The following is a 21,600-nucleotide window of genomic DNA, read 5'->3' on the forward strand; positions in this document are numbered from 1 at the left end:
AGTTGGCCGATACACGTTATAAATTGGTCAGTTCGGACTCTTGGCGATACTTTCAAGTTTTTAATTTACCCGATACATCTCGGGATATCTCGTATCGGCTGCCTCCGATAGATACATCTCGGGTGATACGATACGTCTTAGCCGAGATTTTAAACCATGGTTTGACCCGAAAATGACCAAACCAACGAACCCGAAAAACAAGTGAAACCCGAAACAACCCAACCCAACCCGGAAAACCCGATAATATGACAGATCCGAACTTACCTGAAATCCGAATTGGCCCAACCCAAAACCGATTTGATTAACCTGTTCGCTAGGTCTAGTCTTAAGTAAGACATATTGCAAACGATCACCCTATTTTATTTACTTTCCATTTCTCTTCCAATGTGTTTTATTCAAGGAGGCATGAATAATGCCACCCACACGGCCACACTTGTTATCAGAAATTCAAAAGGCATGGACAAGGATAATTTTATAATGAAATACGAGTAAAGTAAAATTGGCAATGGATAGAGAATCCGATTGACTTATAAAGTAAATTACACTTCTATTTTTCTCCGATGTGGAAGATAAACATATGATTTTTCACAGTTAATGGCTAATGAGTAGATTTATCTGAAGACTCATATGTTAGACCGTCTCATACAAGATTAACTCAAGCCAATACACATGTAAAGTCCGACCATATAAATGGTTTACTAATGATGGAGAAAAAAAGGTAATAGAGGTATTAGGCTTCATTTCCAGTTCTGTTGTTCACATGATCTTGTATTACCCATAGCTCTTCAACAACGCTGATCATACTTGGCCGTTCCTCTCCTTTCTTCGCCGCACATTTCAAGGCAAGTCGCGCAAACCTCAGGATCTCATCCATATTACCTTCTTCCCAGAGAATCATATCAATCATCGCCTTAAAACCATTTTTCTCCACCTCAGATACAAACTCATCGACCAAATCGTCCCCACATCGAGCCATTTCAACGGGATCCCTTGAAGTTAATAACTCCAACATCAAAACTCCAAAGCTGTAGACATCGCATTTTTCTGTTACTTCTTGGGTTTCAATGTATTCCGGGTCAATGTATCCCAACGTCCCATGAACTGGCCATTTTTTATCTCTTTTCCCTGAAGTAATGGCCACAGAGTGGTCAAAGAAGGCTAACTTTGCATGGAATGACGGGTCGAGTAATATCCCAAATGACATGACATCTCTATGAACCACTGGCTGTGATAAGGCATTATGCATATAAGAAAGTGCATAAGCAACATCTATTGCTACCCTTATTCGGGTGGTCCATAGCAATGGCTTCCGAAGAGCCATATTCCCATGTAAATGCTTATAAAGGTCTATCTTCGGGTAAATTTCATACACCACCATTGGGACACGGGTCTCAAGACAACAGCCATAGATGTCAATCATATTATTATGATGTAAAACCATTCCTATGGCGGCAGCAGTTAATAAGAGATCAACAAGTTCGGGATTTGGGTCAGGATTTTCAGAGGTTTTGATACCTACGACCTTGCCATCAAACATGGCCTTGTACATATTTGTACCACGGAAGTTGCCAAGAATTAGGTCAGGATCAAAGTAATTTGTAGCCTTCTCGATTTCATCCACAGATAAAATTCTCAGCTGTCCTGCTCCTATGTCCTTGCAATCTGTTTTTCCAACAAGATGCCGCCATTTTTTGTGAAGTACTCTTCCTTGGATTCGAACTTTTGCACTTTATTTATTTTCTCTGTGTTCTTCCTCTCCCATTTAGGTTGACCTAACAGATAAAACAACTTTGTTAATATACCCAACTTCATAGTTATGACTAATGACTTATGACTTACTGTATACATATATAACAATGTGAATGGGATAATTTGATATTTTTACACTAAACTTGACTTGGATTACAAGACTGCTGAGGAGATAACTAAATGGTCGTTGAGAGACCGCCTCATACAAGAACTTGAACGAAACCCATTTAGTCTCTTGAGAGTCTGTCTCATAAAAGTGAATGCCTTCGTCATGCACGATTCTAATATGAGAACATTTTAGACAAAAATTTGAAAAAACCCACAAGAACCACAATAAAACATTTTATAATTACCGTGATAGAATTTTACATGGCTATCAAATACGGAGTATGTTTACTTCGACTCTTATTTTATGGTAGAAAAAATGACTTCCGTGATAGAATTACAATGAATCTCTCTTAAGTAGCTAAACTTCTCTAATATGCTTACAGTTATGAGGAAAGCATACCTCTCTAGACACATAAACTTTTACATGTACTTCTGTTGTTCACCTGATCTTGTATTAGCCAAAGTTCTTCAACAACATCGATCATACTCGGTCGTTTCTCCCCTTTTTCCGCCACACATTTCAAAGCAAGTCGTGCAAACCCTTGGATCTCATCTATATTACCTTCCTCAAGAAGAATAGTATCAAACATTGCCTCAACACCATTTTTTTCCACCATGGAAACAAACTCATCAACCAAATCGTTCCCACATCGAGCCATTTCAGAAGGATCCCTCGAAGTTAATAACTCCAACATCAAAACCCCAAAGCTGTAGACATCACATTTCTCAGTAACTTCTTGAGTTGTAATGTATTCAGGATCGATGTATCCTGGAGTCCCATGAATAGGCCATCTTTGATCTTTATTCCCTGGAGTGATGGCCACTGAATAGCCACAGAAAGTTAGTTTTGCGTGGAACACCGAGTCGAGTAATATCCCCGATGACATGATATCTCTGTGAACCAGTGGCTGTGACAAGGCGTTATGCATATAAGAAAGTGCATACGCAATATCAGTTGCTGCCCGTAACCTGCTGGTCCATGACAATGGTTTCAGAAGTGCCATATCCCCATGTAAACAATCATGAAGAGGTTTACTTGTTGGGAAGAATTCATGCACCGTTAGTGGGACACAAGTCTCGAGACAACAACCATGAGTCTTAATCATATTGTTATGACATAAAACCGTTCTTATGGCGATGTCAGTCAAGAAGAGTTCGACATGTTCGGGATTTGGGTCAGGCTTTTCAGGGATTTTAATAACTACCACTTTGTTATCAAATGTGCCCTTGTAAAAGCTTACACCGTTATAACTACGAACAATTTGATCAGGGTCATAGTTATTTGTAGCTTTCTCGATTTCATCCGCGGATAAAATTCTTAGCTGTCCTGCTTCTATGTTCTTGCCTTGGCTCACAGCAATCTGTTTTTCCAACAAGATACCGCCATTTTTGATGAAATACTCTTCCTTCGATTCAAACTTCAGCACTTCCTTGTTTTTCTTCGTCTTCTTTGTCTCCCATTTGGCTTGACCCAATTTCATACTAATACCTTACGAAGAGAAAAATAATTGAGTGTATGATTTATAATTTGGGAATTCAATAACCATATAAATGGTAGAAGATAAACAAGGATTTTTCAATACGCTTGACCTTTCATCTAGTTTTGGGTGCTTACTCATCTAACTGCACAACAAGAATAATCAAATGATGGGAGTCAAATTTGACTACCCAAAAGTGGAGATTCTAGTAAAAATAGATTTTGCTGGTTCAACAAAAAATAGATCTCTCGAACGAGAAGCCAACTCACACTAGAGAAAACAAAGAAGTGTAAGAATGATTTAAGGGATTCCCACAAAAGTGATGGCTTACAGAATGATTTAAAAAGAGAATCACCAAGATCTTACTAGGTAAGAATTACTAAAGAGAATCTCGAAAATACGATGGCTTAAAGATCTTACTGGTTAAGAACGATTATATCTGGCAGAGGCCAGGCTCACTTTCAGTGCACCTCTTTCAACTGCTTAATATTGCTCGTGGAGAGTATTAGACTTTACTTGGACTTCTTTTGTTCACCTGTTCTTGTATCAACCATAACTCTTCAACAACATTGATCATACTCGGCCGTTTCTCTCCCTTTTCCACCACACATTTCAAAGCAAGCAGTGCAAAAAGGCGGATCTCATCCTCCTTCCCTTCCACCATAAGAATCAAGTCGGTCAACGCCTTAACACCATTTCTTTCCACCTTGGAAACAAACTCATCAACCAAATTTTGCCCACATTGAGCCATTTCAAAGGGATCCCTTGAAGTTAATAACTCCAGCATTAAAACACCAAAGCTATAAACGTCGCATTTCTCAGTAACTTCTTTAGTTTCAATGTATTCCGGGTCAATGTATCCTGGAGTCCCATGAACCGGCAAGCTTTGATCTTTCTTCCCTGGAGTAATGGCCACCGAGTGGCCAAAGTAGGCTAGTTTTGCATGGAACGATGAGTCGAGTATTATCCCAAATGACATGACATCTCTATGAACCACTGGCTGTGACAAGGCATTATGCATATAAGAAAGTGCATAGGCAATATCAACTGCTACCCGTAGCCGGCTTATCCATGTCAAAGGCTTTTGAAATGCCAAATCTCCATGTAAAAGCTGATGAAGGTCCATATTTGGACAGTATTCATGAATCGTCATTGGAACACAGGTCTCGAGACAGCAGCCATAGATCCTAATCATATTGTCATGACATAAAACTGTTCCTATGGCGACTGCAGTCAAGAAGTGATCCACAAGTTCGGGATCTGGGTCGCGTTTTTGAGGGGCTTTGATAGCTACCACATTGTCATTTAATAAGCCCTTGTACACATTGGCACCGCGAAAACTAGCAATGATGAGATCCGGATCATAGTTATTTGTAGCTTTCTCGATTTCATCTTCGGATAAAATTTTCAGCTGTGGTGCTCCTATATCCTTACCTTGGCTCAAAGCAATCTGCTTTTCCAACAAGATACCGCCATTTTTGGTGAAATACTCTTCCTTTGATTCAATCTTCTCCACTTGTTTAACTTTCTTCCTGTTCTTCCTCTTCCATTTATCTTGACTCAACAGAAAAAAGAAGTTTGAAAACACATCCAATTTCATTCTTTTAACATAGGAAGAACAAGATGAATTAACTAATACTCCCCCGTCTGAATCACTTATTTACCTTTTTTATTCTTTGTAATGGGTAATTTAATCAAAGGTAAACAAATGATTGATTATGAGAGAGCGATTAGTCAGTTCTATGACTTGTGAGTTTTAAAGAGAATTAATGGTATAAATGATTGATTATTAACTTGGATTATTCCAAGTAAGCCTAACTTTTGAGTCAATTATGGATTATTCTAAATGAATTTGCATAATTCATCAATCATAATCAATTACATCATGAACCCAATCAACAGCAAATCTTACTTGTGACCGTCTTAGTTTGAAACGTCTTACAAGTCACAATCCATTTCCTTTTTAACATTATTTAAATCAGCCATCATAACTTGTGAGTCAATTTGATTATTAACTTGGATTATTAACTTGGATTATTCCAAATGAATTTGCATAATTCATCAATCATAATCAATCAATTACATCATGAACCCAATCAATAGCAACTCTTGCTTGTTAATAATTCATCACAACCAATTTCCTTTTTAACATTATTTAAATCAGCCGTCATAACTTGTGACCGTCACAAGTAAGAATTTGGGTACAATTAATAATTCGTCCAATTAACCAGAGATTGCAGGCAATCAACACAAAAAACACAGCTTAATAACCTTAAATTAATGGTTGAAACATAATGATTGAAAGAGAACAATAGTAGAAAGATTGAATATTTGGAATACTTACCAGATTTAATTGAAGGAACCCTAAAATCTCAGCTACTACTTTGTGTTCATCAGTTACCGACTGAACGGTGGTAGTATTTTCTTTCTTTGTGTTTACTGTTTAATTATGTTCTTTTTCCTTTGAGATACTCGTTTTTTTTCCTTTTGTTTGGAGGGACCCACAACTAGACTTGGGAAACTGGTCATTCAGATCGGGTCTGATTTGGACCGGTCTATTCGGGTTTGCATAAATTTCGGGCCGGGTTGGGTTGAGTAGGACATTTCGGGTGGGTTGTTATCAAGTTAATTGGGATAAAGACCGGTATGCGATAATAAACATTCAGGTTACGTTAAATTGGATCGGTCATGTTCGGTTCTTCAATTAGGATGCATTTTAGATTCGGATCGGGTTACTTTTGTCATGCCAGTTATCTAGCCACAAGGTCGAATATGATGATTATGGGTTTTGAATCCAAATTATGGTGTCATTTAGTCATGTCATACCAAATTAATTTTCCATGATTTTTATAAAACACATGAATTGGACAATTAATGTTAATTGCGCAAAACTTGTTTGGTTGGCATCCGGAAGTGGAATTGACACAAGAGTTTCCAATTACTTAGGGGTATAAATAATCAAACTCCTCTCATTATGGAAGAGTTGACAATTCATGGGAAAAGGAAAATCTGATAATTTGGGGTAGCCAAATATCCCTCATTTTTAATCATGCGATTTTCCATTTTATGGTAGCAATCAAACAAGCCCTATAAATACAACCCTCATGACTTTACCATTCATGTTTGAGTAATAGGTGTCAAAGTTATATTTTTTTTTTTTTTAGACAAACGTGTACTATTTCATATATAAACTAGCAAAGAGGAGATTACATACTATATGATTACAACAAAGAAACAAAACTAATTACCATACAAACATAGAGGAATTAGATCACAAATATTATCCTGCAACTGGTTGTATAAGAGCTATGTACAACCACCTCAAAGTTATCGAGCTCTCACACAAAGTTGTTGAGTTATTTTACAAGTTATTGAGCTATTTTACGAAGTTATTGAGTTTAATAATTATTCTGTTAAGCTCAACAACTTTGTATCATAACTCGATAATTTTGTTAATAGAGCTCGACAACTTTGTAACAAGGCTCGACAACACTGAATAAGTTGTATATACAACCGGTTGTATAATCCATTAACTGGAATTAGATACCCCTAAAGTAGAAGAAACAGAAGTAACAGGGTTAAAATTACAAGTGGAACTAACTGAAAAAGAAAGACGACATTGTGTAAAAGTTATATTATACGAAAGAAAAAATACAATTAGGAAAATTTGGTACACTTGATACATGATAGTCTCTCTTTTTGAACAATTTCATTGGAACAAGTTGCGTATTTTGATTATTACATTGAAATAGACACTTTATAGCAAGTATATGATTGAGTCAATGTTTATAGCTTCGATGAAAGTTCTGTACATAAAATTGGCAAATCATATATATTATACGTATGATACAATCTTTTAAATTTAATATTTTGCATATTTTACATTCTACATAAATTTATCTCTATTCTTATATGAGAAAGAAAAACAGTATACTTAAAAAAAAAATTGTACGATGAAAATTTATTGACTTTTGATAAGATGCACACAAAAATGTTAATAGTAAAAAGAATCCTAAAAATAACATCATTAATTTCTCGGTAAAAAGAAATTTTTTTATTAAAATACTCATTCGTGACTTTTTACAAGTTTAATTTTTATTGCTCAAATCAAAATATAGTGATGAGAAACATAAAAAATAATTAAATTGTCAATTTAAAATCCATAAATAATAAGGAGTACATCAAAAAGTAAAACTTTATAAATACCGTGCATATATTGCACGGAATCTAAACTAGTAAGTATATTATGAAGATTATAGATAGAAGTTGTTATATTCTTAATAGCCTCTGTAGCTTGTATTTTATCCTTTAAAAGAAAAGTCCAAGTGACCCTACTGTGGTCATCTACTATGGTAAGGAAATAATGAGCACCAGTTATGGTAGGTCTTTTGTATGGCCCCCATAAGTCTATGTGTATAAGATCAAAAATATTCAAAGCTCTCGAATTACTTCTTTCAAAAGGTAATTGATGCTTTTTAGCCAATACACATGTCTCACATTCAAATTTCCCAACTGACTTACAATCAAGGACATCTATATGCTTCATTTAAGACAATGAGGTATGACCAAGTCTAGCATGAAGTAAATGCATCTTATTAGTACACTTAATTCTAGGCTTACAAGCACTCATATTAGAGTAAGAACAAGTACTCTTATTTATACTAGGTATGAAGTCTGCCCTAGCAGTATTTGTAATACTACGGTTTTATGAGTCTCTGGGTACTCTATCGAGTGGGCCTTACTCTGTCGAGTAAGTGTGTTTTGCGTTTTAAAATAGTTTCTGACCTGTTGGGTACTCGATCGAGTAGCCTTGGTACTCGATCGAGTAGGCGGCACTCGATCGAGTACGTCAGTTACTCGATCGAGTATCCGGTTTACGGGGGGATGATTTGTCGGGTTTTGTTAATAATGCGAATTAATATATAAACACTTCCGTCACTTTCATAATACACTTTTACAAACCTAATTACTTTCAAAAGAGATTTCAACCTACGTACTTCGCATTCATCGCATTATTGACAAATCCCGGAGCTTGGAAGGTCGGAATTCACCTTTCTTTACATCTTTGTGATCCTTGCGACGAGGGTAAGATCTACGTACCGAATTTGTTATATTTAATTAAGTCTTGTTAAACCCTAATTTTGGGAATTGAGGATTTGTGTTAGTTTTGTGTGGTTAGTGATATATGTGAAGTTATGTTAGGAGGAGGATTCGTAGACGAGGCTTTTGATAACAAATTTGTTGAGATCGTCTGACTGTGTTGCTTTCCAGGTAGGGTTTCGTTCCCTACTCAGTATTAGTCCCATAAGGTGTTGGTGGTGATTTGTGATGGTTGATTGTTATCATACGAGTATTGTGACGGTTGTTGGTTTTGATTGCTGATTAGTAGTTGTGATTGTTTGTATCTGTCTGTGTTCTTCGGGTGCGTCCCCTGGCCGAGTGGAGTCACTTGCGGGAGTGGCTTCACGCCCATTATTCGCCTTCTCGTGGAACTCGCCACGAAAGGGATGTGCACATTAATGGATTTGGGTTTATCGCTCGATGGAGATGAGCGGGGCTTAGGTGGGAACGGCTGTGGTCCCCATCGGCGCGAGGAGTGACTTTGTTGCGACGGGTACTCAGCGGGGCTACACACTTTAGTGTGTAGTCGATGATTGTGGAGTTGGTGATGGAGTTCGAGTATATCCGTGACGATTGAGTGTGTTGTTTGTTGTGTTGTTGGATTATATAAATTGTGTGATTAGTATTGACCCCGTTTATTGTTTTAAAAATCGTGGTGATCCATTCGGGATGGTGAGCGATTGTTGAAAGCGGTATGAGTCGAGATACATGGGCTAGCCGGGATGTGTCACCTTTAGATGATAGAGTCTTCCCTTTGTAGCATTAGTAGTTTGTGAAACACTTTCAGTTAGTTGATTAGACAGTTGTTTTGAGAACATGTAACCCGTATTTTGGGCATTTGGTTTGGATTGTATTCTTTCACTAAACTTATACTATTTAAATGTTGTTTCGTTATTGTCTTATGATTATCATTGCCCTTTGGAACCGAGATGGTAACATCTTTATACCTGAGTGGTCCTGGTAAGGCACTTGGAGTATGGGGTGTTACAAAATGGTATCGAGCGACGATCCCGAAACCTCGTAACTAATGAATATAATGAACGTAGGAGTCAATTAAAATGAACCCGGGGTAAAGGTTGTAGGAGCTAATGAAAAGGCTTGGGAGACGTCCTAAAGTCGCGAACTCGCCCTACAATTTTGAACCGGTCACATGGGGGTATGTGTCAAGGTCGTATGTGGTGTTTGTCGACTTATGTGAACGTAACGATATATGTTGTGAATTGTTGGATGTTGGGAATAGAAGATTGAAATTGTGATTGAAAAATTTGGTGGGGTGTGTACATATGTTGGTTTGAATAAAGAAGCATGATGGTTGTTTATTATGTGGCATTTAATAACATGAAGTAGATTATTTTGTTGATTATATGAAGAATCGTGTAGAAATGCATGCGTAGTTATATTATAATGTTGAGATTATGAAATTGCATAGTATGTTGGGTTAGGAGAGATAACATGCGGGTAGTATGTATGAGTCAGCATGACTCGATCGAGTAGGGGCACTCGATCGAGTAGGTGAGGTACTCGATCGAGTGGGTCCGACTCGATCGAGTGGGTATTTTGACGTTTTATAACCGAATCGTGTTTTTGGGTACTCGATCGAGTACATAGGGGCACTCGATCGAGTAGGGGCACTCGATCGAGTGGCTATGCTACTCGGTCGAGTATGTTAGAGATCGAAGGTCTTTTGGAGTGCGAAGTCGGGGCACTCGATCGAGTATGGTGGGCATTCGATCGAGTAGCCGCTACTCGATCGAGTAGTTTTAGGCACTCGATCGAGTGGGTTCTGGGCAGTTTGTTTTCGTGTTTTAGGTTATAGTACGTATGTTTATGTCTACCCTTTCTTATATAGTTTCAAGATGCCACCAAAGAAAACCGCTTTGTATGCGAGAGCTGAGAGCATGAACATCGACGATATAGTTAAGATGTTGGAGCATCAAGATGCTCTTACGGACGCCCTAAAGAGAGTGGGGAAGGATAAAGAGGTTGATCACTCTAAGATCAGTCTTTATATAGCGAGGTTCAACCCAAAAGAGTATAAAGGGACTGGGGAGCCAAATCTTCTTGACAATTGGCATCGCGAGATGGAGAACATTATGGATCTGGTACATTGTTCTGATGAGATGAAAGTAGAACAAGCTGCGTTCTACTTGAGGGAAGCGACTGGTGAATGGTGGGATAAGGTGAAGGTGAGTGCTAGGGAGATGTATACGAAGCAGGGTCTACCTGCTATACCTTGGGAAGAGTTCCGGAGAGCTATGAGGAAAGAGTTTGTACCTGAGCAAGTGAGGAGTAAGCTAAGAGAGGAGTTTGATGGGTTTAGGATGACATCTGACATATCGGTAGCTGAGTACTACAGGCAGTTTAATGAGAAGTCTAGATATGCTGAGGACATGGGTTTGAGTGAGGAGAACCTAGCGCTGAGATTTGAGAGGGGGTTGACCCCCAGGATTATGGACAAGTTACCCGTGGCAGTCCTTACTGATGTTAAGGAAGCTTATGAGAGGGCTGGGAGAGTTGAGAGGTTGGTGGAGATGGCCCGGGAGAGAGGTAGCTTAGTGAGAAAAGAAAGGCTGAGAGTGAAGGTGGTGGCCAATCTAATTACAAGAAAGGCAACCACAGTCAGGCTAGAGCGTTTTCTTACGTTCGGGTTCATCTTTGGGGCTTCCTTTGGGCGTGGCCGTGGGAGCGGTAGTGGTAGTTGGGGGATGACTTGCTTTGGCTGTGGCGGTGTAGGCCACAAGAGACATGAGTGCATGAGTGTAACATGGGCTTTTCAGAGACCGGCTCAGGGGAGCTATTCTCAGGGACCGACACAGAGTTATGCGAGCAACAGACCGACTGGGTCATGGTCTAACCGGGAAGGTCAGAGCAACCAGGGTGGAGGTAACCGCAATGGCGGTAATTCTTATCAGAGACCAGCTACGAACAACAACAACAATTAGGGGTCGGGTGCTAAGCCGACCACATCACCAAGATCTTGTCCGGGAGGTGGACAAGTCCGATGGAAAGTCATTTATGATGGACAAGAAAGCAGCTGAGGACGACGCACATGTTATCACTGGTACTTTCCTTGTTAACGGTATTCATACCTCTGTTTTGTTTGATTCGGGTGCATCTCAGTCATTTGTATCTTCAAGTAATGTTAAACGGTTGGGTTTGAGGGTATATGAGTCTGTAAGTGAGAAACTTTTTATACCTTCTGGTGAGGCTGTATCATGTAGGAGGTTGTACATGGATGTATCTATGATAGTTGGGCAAGTTGATCTACCTGTAGATTTGCTAGAGTTTCCTTTAGACGGTTTTGAGATGATAGTCAGGATGGATTGGTTGGGAAAGTACAAAGCTAAGATAGACTGTCATCAAAAGAAAGTGTCTTTGAGAGGTCCTAAGGGTGTTAGTGTGTCTTATAGTGGGTTTGTGGTCAAACCCAAAGTTAAGTTAATTGCAGCTGTAACCTTGAAGTTCTATCCGAGGAAGGGATGCCCTTTGATCTTGTGCCATGTGAGAGATGACCGGATAAAGAGTCCGACAGTTGATCAGATACCAATGGTGGGTGAGTTTTCAGATGTCTTTCCGGAGGAGATTCTGGGGTTGCCACCGAAGAGGGAGATAGATTTCACAGTTGAGTTGAAACCGGGGACGGGGCCAATCTCTAAGGCACCTTACCGGATGGGTCCTAAAGAGATGGAGGAGCTCAGGAAACAGTTGGATGATCTGATAGAGAAGGGATACATTAGACCTAGTGTATCACCGTGGGGAGCACCAGTTCTTTTTGTGAAGAAGAAAGATGGGAGCTTGAGGTTGTGCATAAACTACATGGAGCTGAACCAGGTGACAGTAAAGAACAAGTATCCTTTGCCAAGGATAGATGACCTGTTTGATCAGTTGAGTGGTGCATCAGTCTTTTCCAAGATTAATTTGAGGCCGGTGTACCATCAGGTGAAGATTAGAGAGGTGGACATACCAAAGACAACTTTCACGTCGAGGTATGGCCATTATGAGTATGTGGTGATGCCTTTTGGGTTATCTAATGCACTAGCTGTGTTTATGGATTTGATGAACAAAATCTTCAGACAGTTTTTGGACATGTTTGTGGTGGTGTTTATCGATGATATCTTAGTCTATTCCAAGACTAAGGAGGAACATGAGGAGCATCTGAGGATTGTGTTGCAGACCTTGAGGGAGCATGAGTTATAAGCTAAGCTGTCCAAGTGTGAGTTCTGGTTAGAGAGAGTTGCTTTTCTGGGGTATGTGATCTCTAAGGATGGGGTAGCTGTGGATCCGGCAAAGATTGAGGCAGTGACAAAGTGGGAAGCATCAAAGAATGTTGCTGAGATCATGAGTTTCTTGGGTTTAGCTGGATATTACAGACGGTTTGTGAAGGATTTCTCCAAGATTTCTAGACCTATGACAGCTTTGATGAGGAAAGATAACATGTTTCGTTGGGATGAGAGTTGTGAGACGGCGTTCCAAACATTAAAGGAGCGTTTGACCACAGCTCTTATCTTAGCATTGCCTGAAGGGATTGAGAACTTTGAGGTTTATACAGATGTCTCAAAGAATGGGTTGGGATGTGTGTTGATGGAGAACGGTTAAGTGATTGCCTATGCTTCTAGGAAATTGAAGCCTTATGAGGAGAATTATCCTACACACGATCTGGAGTTGGGTGCAGTGGTGTTTGCTCTCAAGATTTGGAGACATTACCTTTATGGGGCGACCTTTAAGGTATTTTCTGATCACAAGAGTCTCAAGTACATCTTCACTCAAAAGGAGTTGAACATGAGACAGAGGAGGTGGATGGAGCTGATTGGCGACTATGACATGGATATTATCTACCATGAAGGGAAATCCAATGTTGTTGCTGATGCTTTGAGTAGGAAGAGTGTACATTCTTTGTGTACAACTTTATCTTTGATGAGGTTGAGAGATGAGGTGGGGAAGTTTGGGATACATATGATGTAGAGAGGGGATGCCATGGGAGATTTGACAGTGCAGCCTGATCTTTATGATGATATTCGAGGTAAACATGCGTTGGATCCTAAGATGGTAGAGTGGAGGGCTGGAGTAAAGAAAGGGACAGTGTCTCGATTCTCTATTCATACAGATGGTAGTCTGAGGTTTGATGGGAGATGGTGTGTCTGTCTCGATTCTCTATTCATACAGATGGTAGTCTGAGGTTTGATGGGAGGTGGTGTGTCCCTAATGATGAGGAACTGGAAAAGACAATTATGACAAAGGCACATTGTACACCGTATTCAGTACATCCAGGTGGTGACAAGCTGTACAAGGATTTAAAGAACACGTTCTGGTGGCCTGGGATGAAGAAAGAGACAGCTGAGTTTGTGGCCCGTTATTTAACATGCCAGAGAGTTAAAGGGGAACAGTGACGACCACAAGGTAAGATTCAGTCTTTAGAGGTACTTGAGTGGAAGTGGGAATCCATTTCTATGGATTTTATCGTGGGTTTGCCGAAGAGTTAACAGGGTAACAACATGATATGGGTAATAGTGGATCGACTGACCAAGTCAGCTCATTTTGTGCCAATGAAAGATACATGGACTAAGGCACAATTAGCTATGGCTTATCGGAAAAATGTGCTAAAGTTGCATGGAGTCCCTAAGGACATAGTATCTGACAGAGATGCGAGATTTATCTCAAAGTTTTGGAAAGAGTTGCAGGAATCTTTGGGAACAACGTTAAAGATGAGTACATCATTTTATCATGCGACAGACGGTCAAACTGAGAGAACAATCAAGACTCTGGAGGATATGTTACGAGCTTGTGTGATGGACTTTGGTGGTAGCTGGGAACAGAGGTTGGATTTGGTAGAGTTTTCTTACAATAACAGCTATCACACTAGTATTGGCATGGCACCGTTTGAGGCCTTATATGGGAGGAGATGTAGGAGTCCGATTTGTTGGGACGACAATGTTGAGTCATTGGTTCTAGGACCAAAGATGGTACATGAGATGGTTGAGCAGATTAAGATGATCAGGGAAAGGATGAGAGCGGCTCAGGATAGGCAAAAGAGTTATGCAGATCTACATCGCCGGGATATAGAGTTTCAGGTTGGGGACAAGGTTCTTCTGAAAGTGTCTCCTATGCGTGAGGTTATGAGATTCGGGAGAAAGGCAAGCTGAGTCAGAAGTTCATAGGGCCTTATGAGATCTTAGAACGGGTTGGAGAGGTTGCTTATCGTTTGGCTTTACCAGCTGCGTTGGAGAGGGTGCATAATGTGTTTCGTGTATCTCAGTTGCGCAAGTATGTGAGTGATCCGTCACATGTGTTAGAGGAAGAGAGATTAGAGTTAGATGAGTCCTTGTCCTACCTTGAGGTGCATAAGCAGATTCTTGACCGGAAGGTTATGAAGACTAGGAGTGGTGAGACAGTTTTGCTCAAAATCCTTTGGTCTAATCATGAGACTGAGGAAGCTACATGGGAGGCAGAGGAGGCTATGAGAGAGCGTTAACCTTTTCTTTTTGATCAGGTATGTATGGTTAGGGGGACGTAAACTTGTTTCTTTTAGGGGGGTAGGAGATGATCACAAAGAGTTTTTAAGAGTTTTTACACTCTTTTTGTGTTGTGTCGGTATGTCTTGTAGTGGTTGAGTCGGGTTGAGTTTGGTTGGTAGCATGTTTTATGTTGAGTTTTGTTTTGGTTGTTGTGTCGAGAGTGTAGTAGTATGCCTTGGTTTTGTTGTGGTTTGAACTTCGGGGACGAAGTTCTTTTTAAGGAGGGAAGACTGTAATACTACGGTTTTATGAGTCTCTGGGTACTCTATCGAGTGGGCCTTACTCTGTTGAGTAAGTGTGTTTTGCGTTTTAAAATAGTTTTTGACCTGTTGGGTACTCGATCGAGTAGCCTTGGTACTCGATCGAGTAGGCGGCACTCGATCGAGTACGTCAATTACTCGATCGAGTAGCCGGTTTACGGGGGGGAGGGGGGGATGATTTGTCGGGTTTTGTTAATAATGCGAATTAATATATAAACACTTCCGTCACTTTCATAATACACTTTTACAAACCTAATTACTTTCAAAAGAGATTTCAACCTACGTACTTCGCGTTCATCGCATTATTGACAAATCCCGGAGCTTGGAAGGTCGGAATTCACCTTTCTTTACATCTTTGTGATCCTTGCGACGAGGGTAAGATCTACGTACCGAATTTGTTATATTTAATTAAGTCTTGTTAAAACCTAATTTTGGGAATTGGGGATTTGTGTTAGTTTTGTGTGGTTAGTGATATATGTGAAGTTATGTTAGGAGGAGGATTCGTAGACGAGGCTTTTTGATAACAGCTGTTGAGATCGTCTGACTGTGTTGCTTTCCAGGTAGGGTTTCGTTCCCTACTCAGTATTAGTCCCATAATGTGTTGGTGGTGATTTGTGATTGTTGATTGTTATCATACGAGTATTGTGACGGTTGTTGGTTTTGATTGCTGATTAGTAGTTGTGATTGTTTGTATCTGTCTGTGTTCTTCGGGGTGCGTCCCTGGCTGAGTGGAGTCACTTGCGGGAGTGGCTTCACGCCCATTATTCGCCTTCTGTGGAACCCGCCACAGAAGGGATGTGCACATTAATGGATTTGGGTTTATCGCTCGATGGAGATGAGCGGAGCTTAGGTGGGAACGACTGCGGTCCCCCACTGGCGGCGAGGAGTGACCTGTTGCGATGGGCACTCTGGCAGGGCTACACACTTTAGTGTGTAGTCGGTATTGTGGAGTTGGTGATGGAGTTCGGCGTATATCCGTGACGATTGAGTGTGTTGTTTGTTGTGTTGTTGGATTATATAAATTGTGTGATTAGTATCGACCCGTTTATTGTTTTAAAAACTGTGGTGATCCATTCGGGGATGGTGAGCAGTTGTTGAGCAGGTATGAGTCGAGATACATGGGCTAGCTGGGATGTGTCACCTTCAGATGATAGAGTCTTCCACTGTAGCATTAGTAGTTTGTCAGACACTTTCAGTTAGTTGATTAGACAGTTGTTTTGAGAACATGTAACCCGTATTTTGGGCATTTGGTTTGGATTGTATTCTTTCACTAAACTTATACTATTTAAATGTTGTTTCGTTATTGTCTTATGATTATCATTGCCTCGGGGAACCGAGATGGTAACATCTTTATACCTGAGTGGTCCTGGTAAGGCACTTGGAGTATGGGGGTGTTACAAAATGGTATCAGAGCGACGATCCTGAAACCTGTAACTAATGAATATAATGAACGTAGGGAGTCAATTAAAATGAACCCGGGGTAAAGGTATAGGAGCTAATGCAAAGGCTTGGGAGACGTCCTAAAGTCGCGAACTCGCCCTACAATTTTGAACCGGTCACATGGGGGGTATGTGTCAAGGTCGTATGTGGTGTTTGTCAGCTTATGTGAACGTAACGATATATGTTGTGAATTGTTGGATGTTGAGAATAGAAGATTGAAATTGTGATTGAAAAATTTGGTGGGGTGTGTACATATGTTGGTTTGAATAAAGAAGCATGATGATTGTTTATTATGTGGCATTTAATAACATGAAGTAGATTATTTTGTTGATTATGTGAAGAATTGGTAGAAATGCATGCGTAGTTATATTATAATGTTGAGATTATGAAGTTGCATAGTATGTTGGGTTAGGAAAGATAACATGCGGGTAGTATGTATGAGTCAGCATGACTCGATCGAGTAGGGGGCACTCGATCTAGTAGGTGAGGTACTCGATCGAGTGGGTCTGACTCGATCGAGTGGGTATTTTGACGTTTTTATAACCAGAATCGTGTTTTTGGGTACTCGATCGAGTACATAGAGGCACTCGATCGAGTAGGGGGCACTCGATCGAGTGGCTATGCTACTCGGTCGAGTATGTTAGAGATAAGAAGGTCTGTTTTGGGTCTGAAGTCGGGGCACTCGATCGAGTATGGTGGGCACTCGATCGAGTAGCCGCTACTCGATCGACTAGTTTTAGGCACTCGATTGAGTGGGTTCTGGGCAGTTTGTTTTCGTGTTTTGGGTTATAGTACGTATGTTTATGTCTACTCTTTCTTATATAGTTTCAAGATGCCACCAAAGAAAACCGCTTTGTATGCGAGAGCTGAGAGCATGAACATCGACGATATAGTTAAGATGTTGGAGCATCAAGATGCTCTTACGGACGCCCTAAAGAGAGTGGGGAAGGATAAAGAGGTTGATCACTCTAAGATCAGTCTTTATATAGCGAGGTTCAACCAAAAAGAGTATAAAGGGACCGGGGAGCCAAATCTTCTTGACAATTGGCATCGCGAGATGGAGAACATTCTGGATCTGGTACATTGTCCTGATGAGATGAAAGTAGAACAAGCTGCGTTTTACTTGAGGGAAGCGGCTAGTGAATGGTGGGATAAGGTGAAGGTGAGTGCTAGGGAGATGTATACGAAGCATGGTCTACCTGCTATACCTTGGGAAGAGTTCCGGAGAGCTATGAGGAAAGAGTTTGTACCTGAGCATGTGAGGAGTAAGCTGAGGGAGGAGTTTGATGGGTTTAGGATGACATTTGACATGTCAGTAGTTGAGTACTACATGCAGTTTAATGAGAAGTCTAGATATGCTGAGGACATGGGTTTGAGTGAGGAGAACCTAGCGCTGAGATTTGAGAGGGGTTAACCCCCAGGATTATGGACAAGTTACCCGTGGGAGTCCTTACTGATGTTAAGGAAGCTTATGAGAGGGCTGGGAGAGTTGAGAGGTTGGTGGAGATGGCCCGGGAGAGAGGTAGCTTAGTGAGAAAAGAAAGGCTGAGAGTGAAGGTGGTGGCCAATCTAATTACAAGAAAGGCAACTGAAGAGTTAAGAACGATAAACACCTAAGAGGGTGAGGGGGTGAATTAGGTGTACCTTTTAAAAATTTTCTCGTTTACTTGGTTAATGACTAACACAAGTAAGATCTATTAGGTACGAGTTTGAGAAACTTAATGGATTGTAAGTTCACAAACGGTACAGCAGGTCTATGCAACAGTATGATGAACTGTTGCACAGCACTGGCAACGAGATAGGTAGATAAAAATGCAAAGGATAAACGAATGTAAAAGTAAATAAACAAACAAGACGATGTTTTAAAAATTGGTTCAGCTCCTACTCCGGAGCCTACGTCCAACCGTTATTTTATTGCTTGTTTAGAAATTTACTCAAACTTAACTAAACCCCTTACAATGAAAATAACTCGCCAACCTACTCCGGTTGCAATTGCTTGAAGCTACTCCGCTTCAAGACTTTCCCTTGCTCAAAGCTACTCCGCTTCAAGACTTAAAGTTCTATCTCAACGGTTTACAGAGTCAGAATCTCAGTGGTTCACTTAAGAACATGAAGATTACAATTAAGACCTAAACACGAGAGTCATTGAACATATTCTTTATGCAACAGTTAAGCGAACTGATACTTGGAGATTTTACAGCTTTGAAAAACAAGTGAAGACTTTTGAAAACAGAAAACGGTTTTGCAAATATTTGAAGAACAGAGCTTAAAATGCTGAAATGATTTTGCAAATGTTTTATAATGAGTGTTCTGAAAAGTCTTACAGTAAATGATAAATGAAGTGGCTATTTATAGAGAAAGGAAGTGTGTAAGAGAAGGATCTTAACATTTCTTTAATCTAATATCCATAGGTTTGTAGTATGCATTTTCATTTAAAATTATAAAAGAACAATCAGGTTTGTGAGGCTCAAGGTGGCTGCATTTTTTCAAAGCAAAGGAGTGTTTCCCATAAAATATGGGAACTCACAATTTTGCCACAAATGGAAAAAGCATAAGACCTAATTTTAGCATGAAAAACAACTTGCACAAATGGGATTGGCATCTTTAAATTATTGTGCAAGCATATTCTTTTTGTTCTTTTTGTTCTTCAGTTTTGAAATAATATTCCTATTGAACATATAAAGACTTTATAAAGAATTTCAAACACTTGTGAATTTTTCGGAAAATTCTCTATACGTTAGTACCAGAAACCTTGGTGCAACAGTCACAGGAACTGTTGCATGGTTTTGCAATCACTTATGCATAAAGAGGATATGTTTAACTACCTCGTTTACAACATTCATTCTAGGCAATGGGCTTTCTTGTCTTGCCTTCATCTTGATCATCTTGTTACTTTGATTAGCTTGTGGACTCTTTGATTGATCATCAATAGCTTCAATTTTGCTAAACAATTTAACTAAGAGGCAAACAATTAAACAACAAATGAAACTTGACATCATCAACCAAATGTGTTCTAACAAATTCCCTCTTTGATGATGGCAAGTTTTAAATATGTGTTAAGTTCCCCCTAAGCCCATGGTGAGTCGGTCTTTGAACCATATTCAATAAGACATTAAATAAACATGACATGATCAAGGTGAATGAGGGTCAACATGCTTATCCTAAGTAGAACATCTAATCATTATAGCTAAGACATTTCAACGGTGAACGTTAGCCTAAGAGTCATTGAATGAACATAAACACATAATTAACATACTTCCCCCTCTTGACATCATCAAAAGAAGGATGAAAACATGTTCAAGTAGTACAAGATAAACCACCAGAAAATTGTTCGAGAAAAACTTAAAAACAGATCACAGATTGCATGAGATATTAAGACAAGAAGCCAAAAGGGTTAGGAAGGCAATTTGGGCAAAAGATGGTTCGTTCATCATCATCGGGAACATTTCTTCCAAGGATTTGGACACGCTCTATGAGATATTCATTGATGGTTTTGAACGCAACAACTTACTTCTTAAGGGTCTCATTATTGACAACAAGCCTAGTCACAATGGTCAAAATCTTATCTAACTTCGCATTTACCGGACCCATTGCAACAGTTGATCCAACTGTTGCACCAGACTTAAGCTTCTTGGCCGCTTTGGGATTTGATCCTCATTTTATTTTGGTAATGGGTTTGGGTTTTGTGTTTGGTTTGAGATGAGATTCAACAAGTGGTTCATCACCATCACCAAAAAGTTCTGTGATTTTGGATTTGGATTTGGAATTGGGGGTTTTCGGTAAAGAGGGGATCAAGACCGTTATCAAGTACCTTGTCATAATTGTTTGGTTCATCAATTTGTTCATAATTTGGGATGAACTCATCTTCATGCATAACCTCCTTTTCTGATTTTTCGACTGGAGTATCCATATTTTCAGCAACATCATCATTTTTCCCACCTTCGGTTTCCTTTTCGTTTTCAACATTTTTTTTTCACTCACTCTATCTTTCTCCTTTCCTTTTTCTTTTTCGACATCAACTTCCTTTTCAACAATACTTTCAGCTTCTTTTTCTTTCTCAACATCATCAACATTCTCCTTTTCTTTTCCTTTTTCGACAACAACCACTTCTTCAAAAACATCTTCAACGATCACTTTCTCTTTGTTGATTTCACTTGCCAATTCATTAAGTGTAAGCTTATCTTTCTCAGAATCAATATCGACATTAGAGTCCAACATCATTGAAATTGGGGGACTCCTCTTTAATCCACCACGACCTCGCCCTTTGCATGTCATGGTTTTCTTTCATGCAAAATGGTCTCTGACTGTTTGCAGCTTGGTAGGGGACGGTTGGGTTTTGTCGGATTTTTCGATATATGCAGCGGATTGGGTGGCCATTTTTAATTTGGCAATGTATTATGGGTTGAAGGAGTTAATAGGAGGGTCGGTTGGTTTAGTGAGGGTGTGGATAATGAGCGCTGGTTGAGTGTAAGAATGAAGAATTGATGCTCAAAAAGTGGGCTAGATGGAGGGATTATCTTGATTTGAAATAAGGTGAAGTTGAGAGGCTCAATGAAATAATTCACATGCAAGTGCAAGATTTTAATTAAAATTCTCGGTCCATTTTGCATGTTGGAGATTTTGACATTTTAAACTTTAGACATGTACATCCCTTTTTCTAGTCAATCATATAGGAAAAATAAATTCATTAGAGTCACATATCACCCAACAAACCAATTTCCAACCGAAGTTTTACGATTTGTTCTCTTTCCAACGGTTTTGTAAAAATGTCCGCAATTTGATTTTCCGTTTTACAAAAGTTAAGACTAATTGTTCCCTTTTCGACTTGATCACGTAAGAAATGATGCCTAATCTCAATATGTTTAGTACATGAATGTTGTATTGGGTTCTTTGAAATGTTAATTGCACTAGTATTATCGCAAAATATCAGAG

General features: G+C 39.6%; 2 protein-coding genes across 2 annotated transcripts; both read right to left on the reverse strand.

Annotated features, from left to right (window-relative positions):
- Positions 1-581: 581 nt before the first annotated feature.
- Positions 582-20,943, reverse strand: LOC141655693 (putative wall-associated receptor kinase-like 16). The gene is made up of 7 exons (XM_074462759.1): positions 20,773-20,943; positions 20,480-20,617; positions 20,180-20,238; positions 5,680-5,699; positions 3,756-4,889; positions 2,258-3,322; positions 582-1,772 (listed from the first exon to the last, which is right to left on the reverse strand). The coding sequence occupies exons 1-5, from the start codon at positions 20,941-20,943 to the stop codon at positions 3,841-3,843; spliced, it is 1,437 nt and encodes a 478-aa protein (XP_074318860.1). The 3' UTR covers positions 582-1,772; positions 2,258-3,322; positions 3,756-3,840.
- Positions 731-3,338, reverse strand: LOC141655692 (uncharacterized). The gene is made up of 2 exons (XM_074462758.1): positions 2,288-3,338; positions 731-1,662 (listed from the first exon to the last, which is right to left on the reverse strand). The coding sequence occupies exons 1-2, from the start codon at positions 3,336-3,338 to the stop codon at positions 731-733; spliced, it is 1,983 nt and encodes a 660-aa protein (XP_074318859.1).
- Positions 20,944-21,600: the final 657 nt, after the last annotated feature.

The sequence above is a fragment of the Silene latifolia genome, chromosome 5 (genome assembly GCF_048544455.1).
Source record: "Silene latifolia isolate original U9 population chromosome 5, ASM4854445v1, whole genome shotgun sequence".
NCBI lineage: Eukaryota > Viridiplantae > Streptophyta > Magnoliopsida > Caryophyllales > Caryophyllaceae > Silene > Silene latifolia.

What these genes read in the sequence shown, in the direction of transcription:
- LOC141655692 (XM_074462758.1), bottom strand. Translation starts at nt 3,338, where the DNA reads ATGAAATTGGGTCAAGCCAAATGGGAGACAAAGAAGACGAAGAAAAAC. An exon ending in AGATCAGGTGAACAACAGAA is followed by an intron (nt 1,663 to 2,287) that starts GTACATGTAAAA and finishes TTGGAAAAACAG; the next exon opens with ATTGCAAGGACATAGGAGCA.
- LOC141655693 (XM_074462759.1), bottom strand. Translation starts at nt 20,943, where the DNA reads ATGACATGCAAAGGGCGAGGTCGTGGTGGATTAAAGAGGAGTCCCCCA. An exon ending in AATAATGAGACCCTTAAGAA is followed by an intron (nt 5,700 to 20,179) that starts GTAAGTTGTTGC and finishes CTGAGATTTTAG; the next exon opens with GGTTCCTTCAATTAAATCTG. An exon ending in GGTTCCTTCAATTAAATCTG is followed by an intron (nt 4,890 to 5,679) that starts GTAAGTATTCCA and finishes TGTTGAGTCAAG; the next exon opens with ATAAATGGAAGAGGAAGAAC.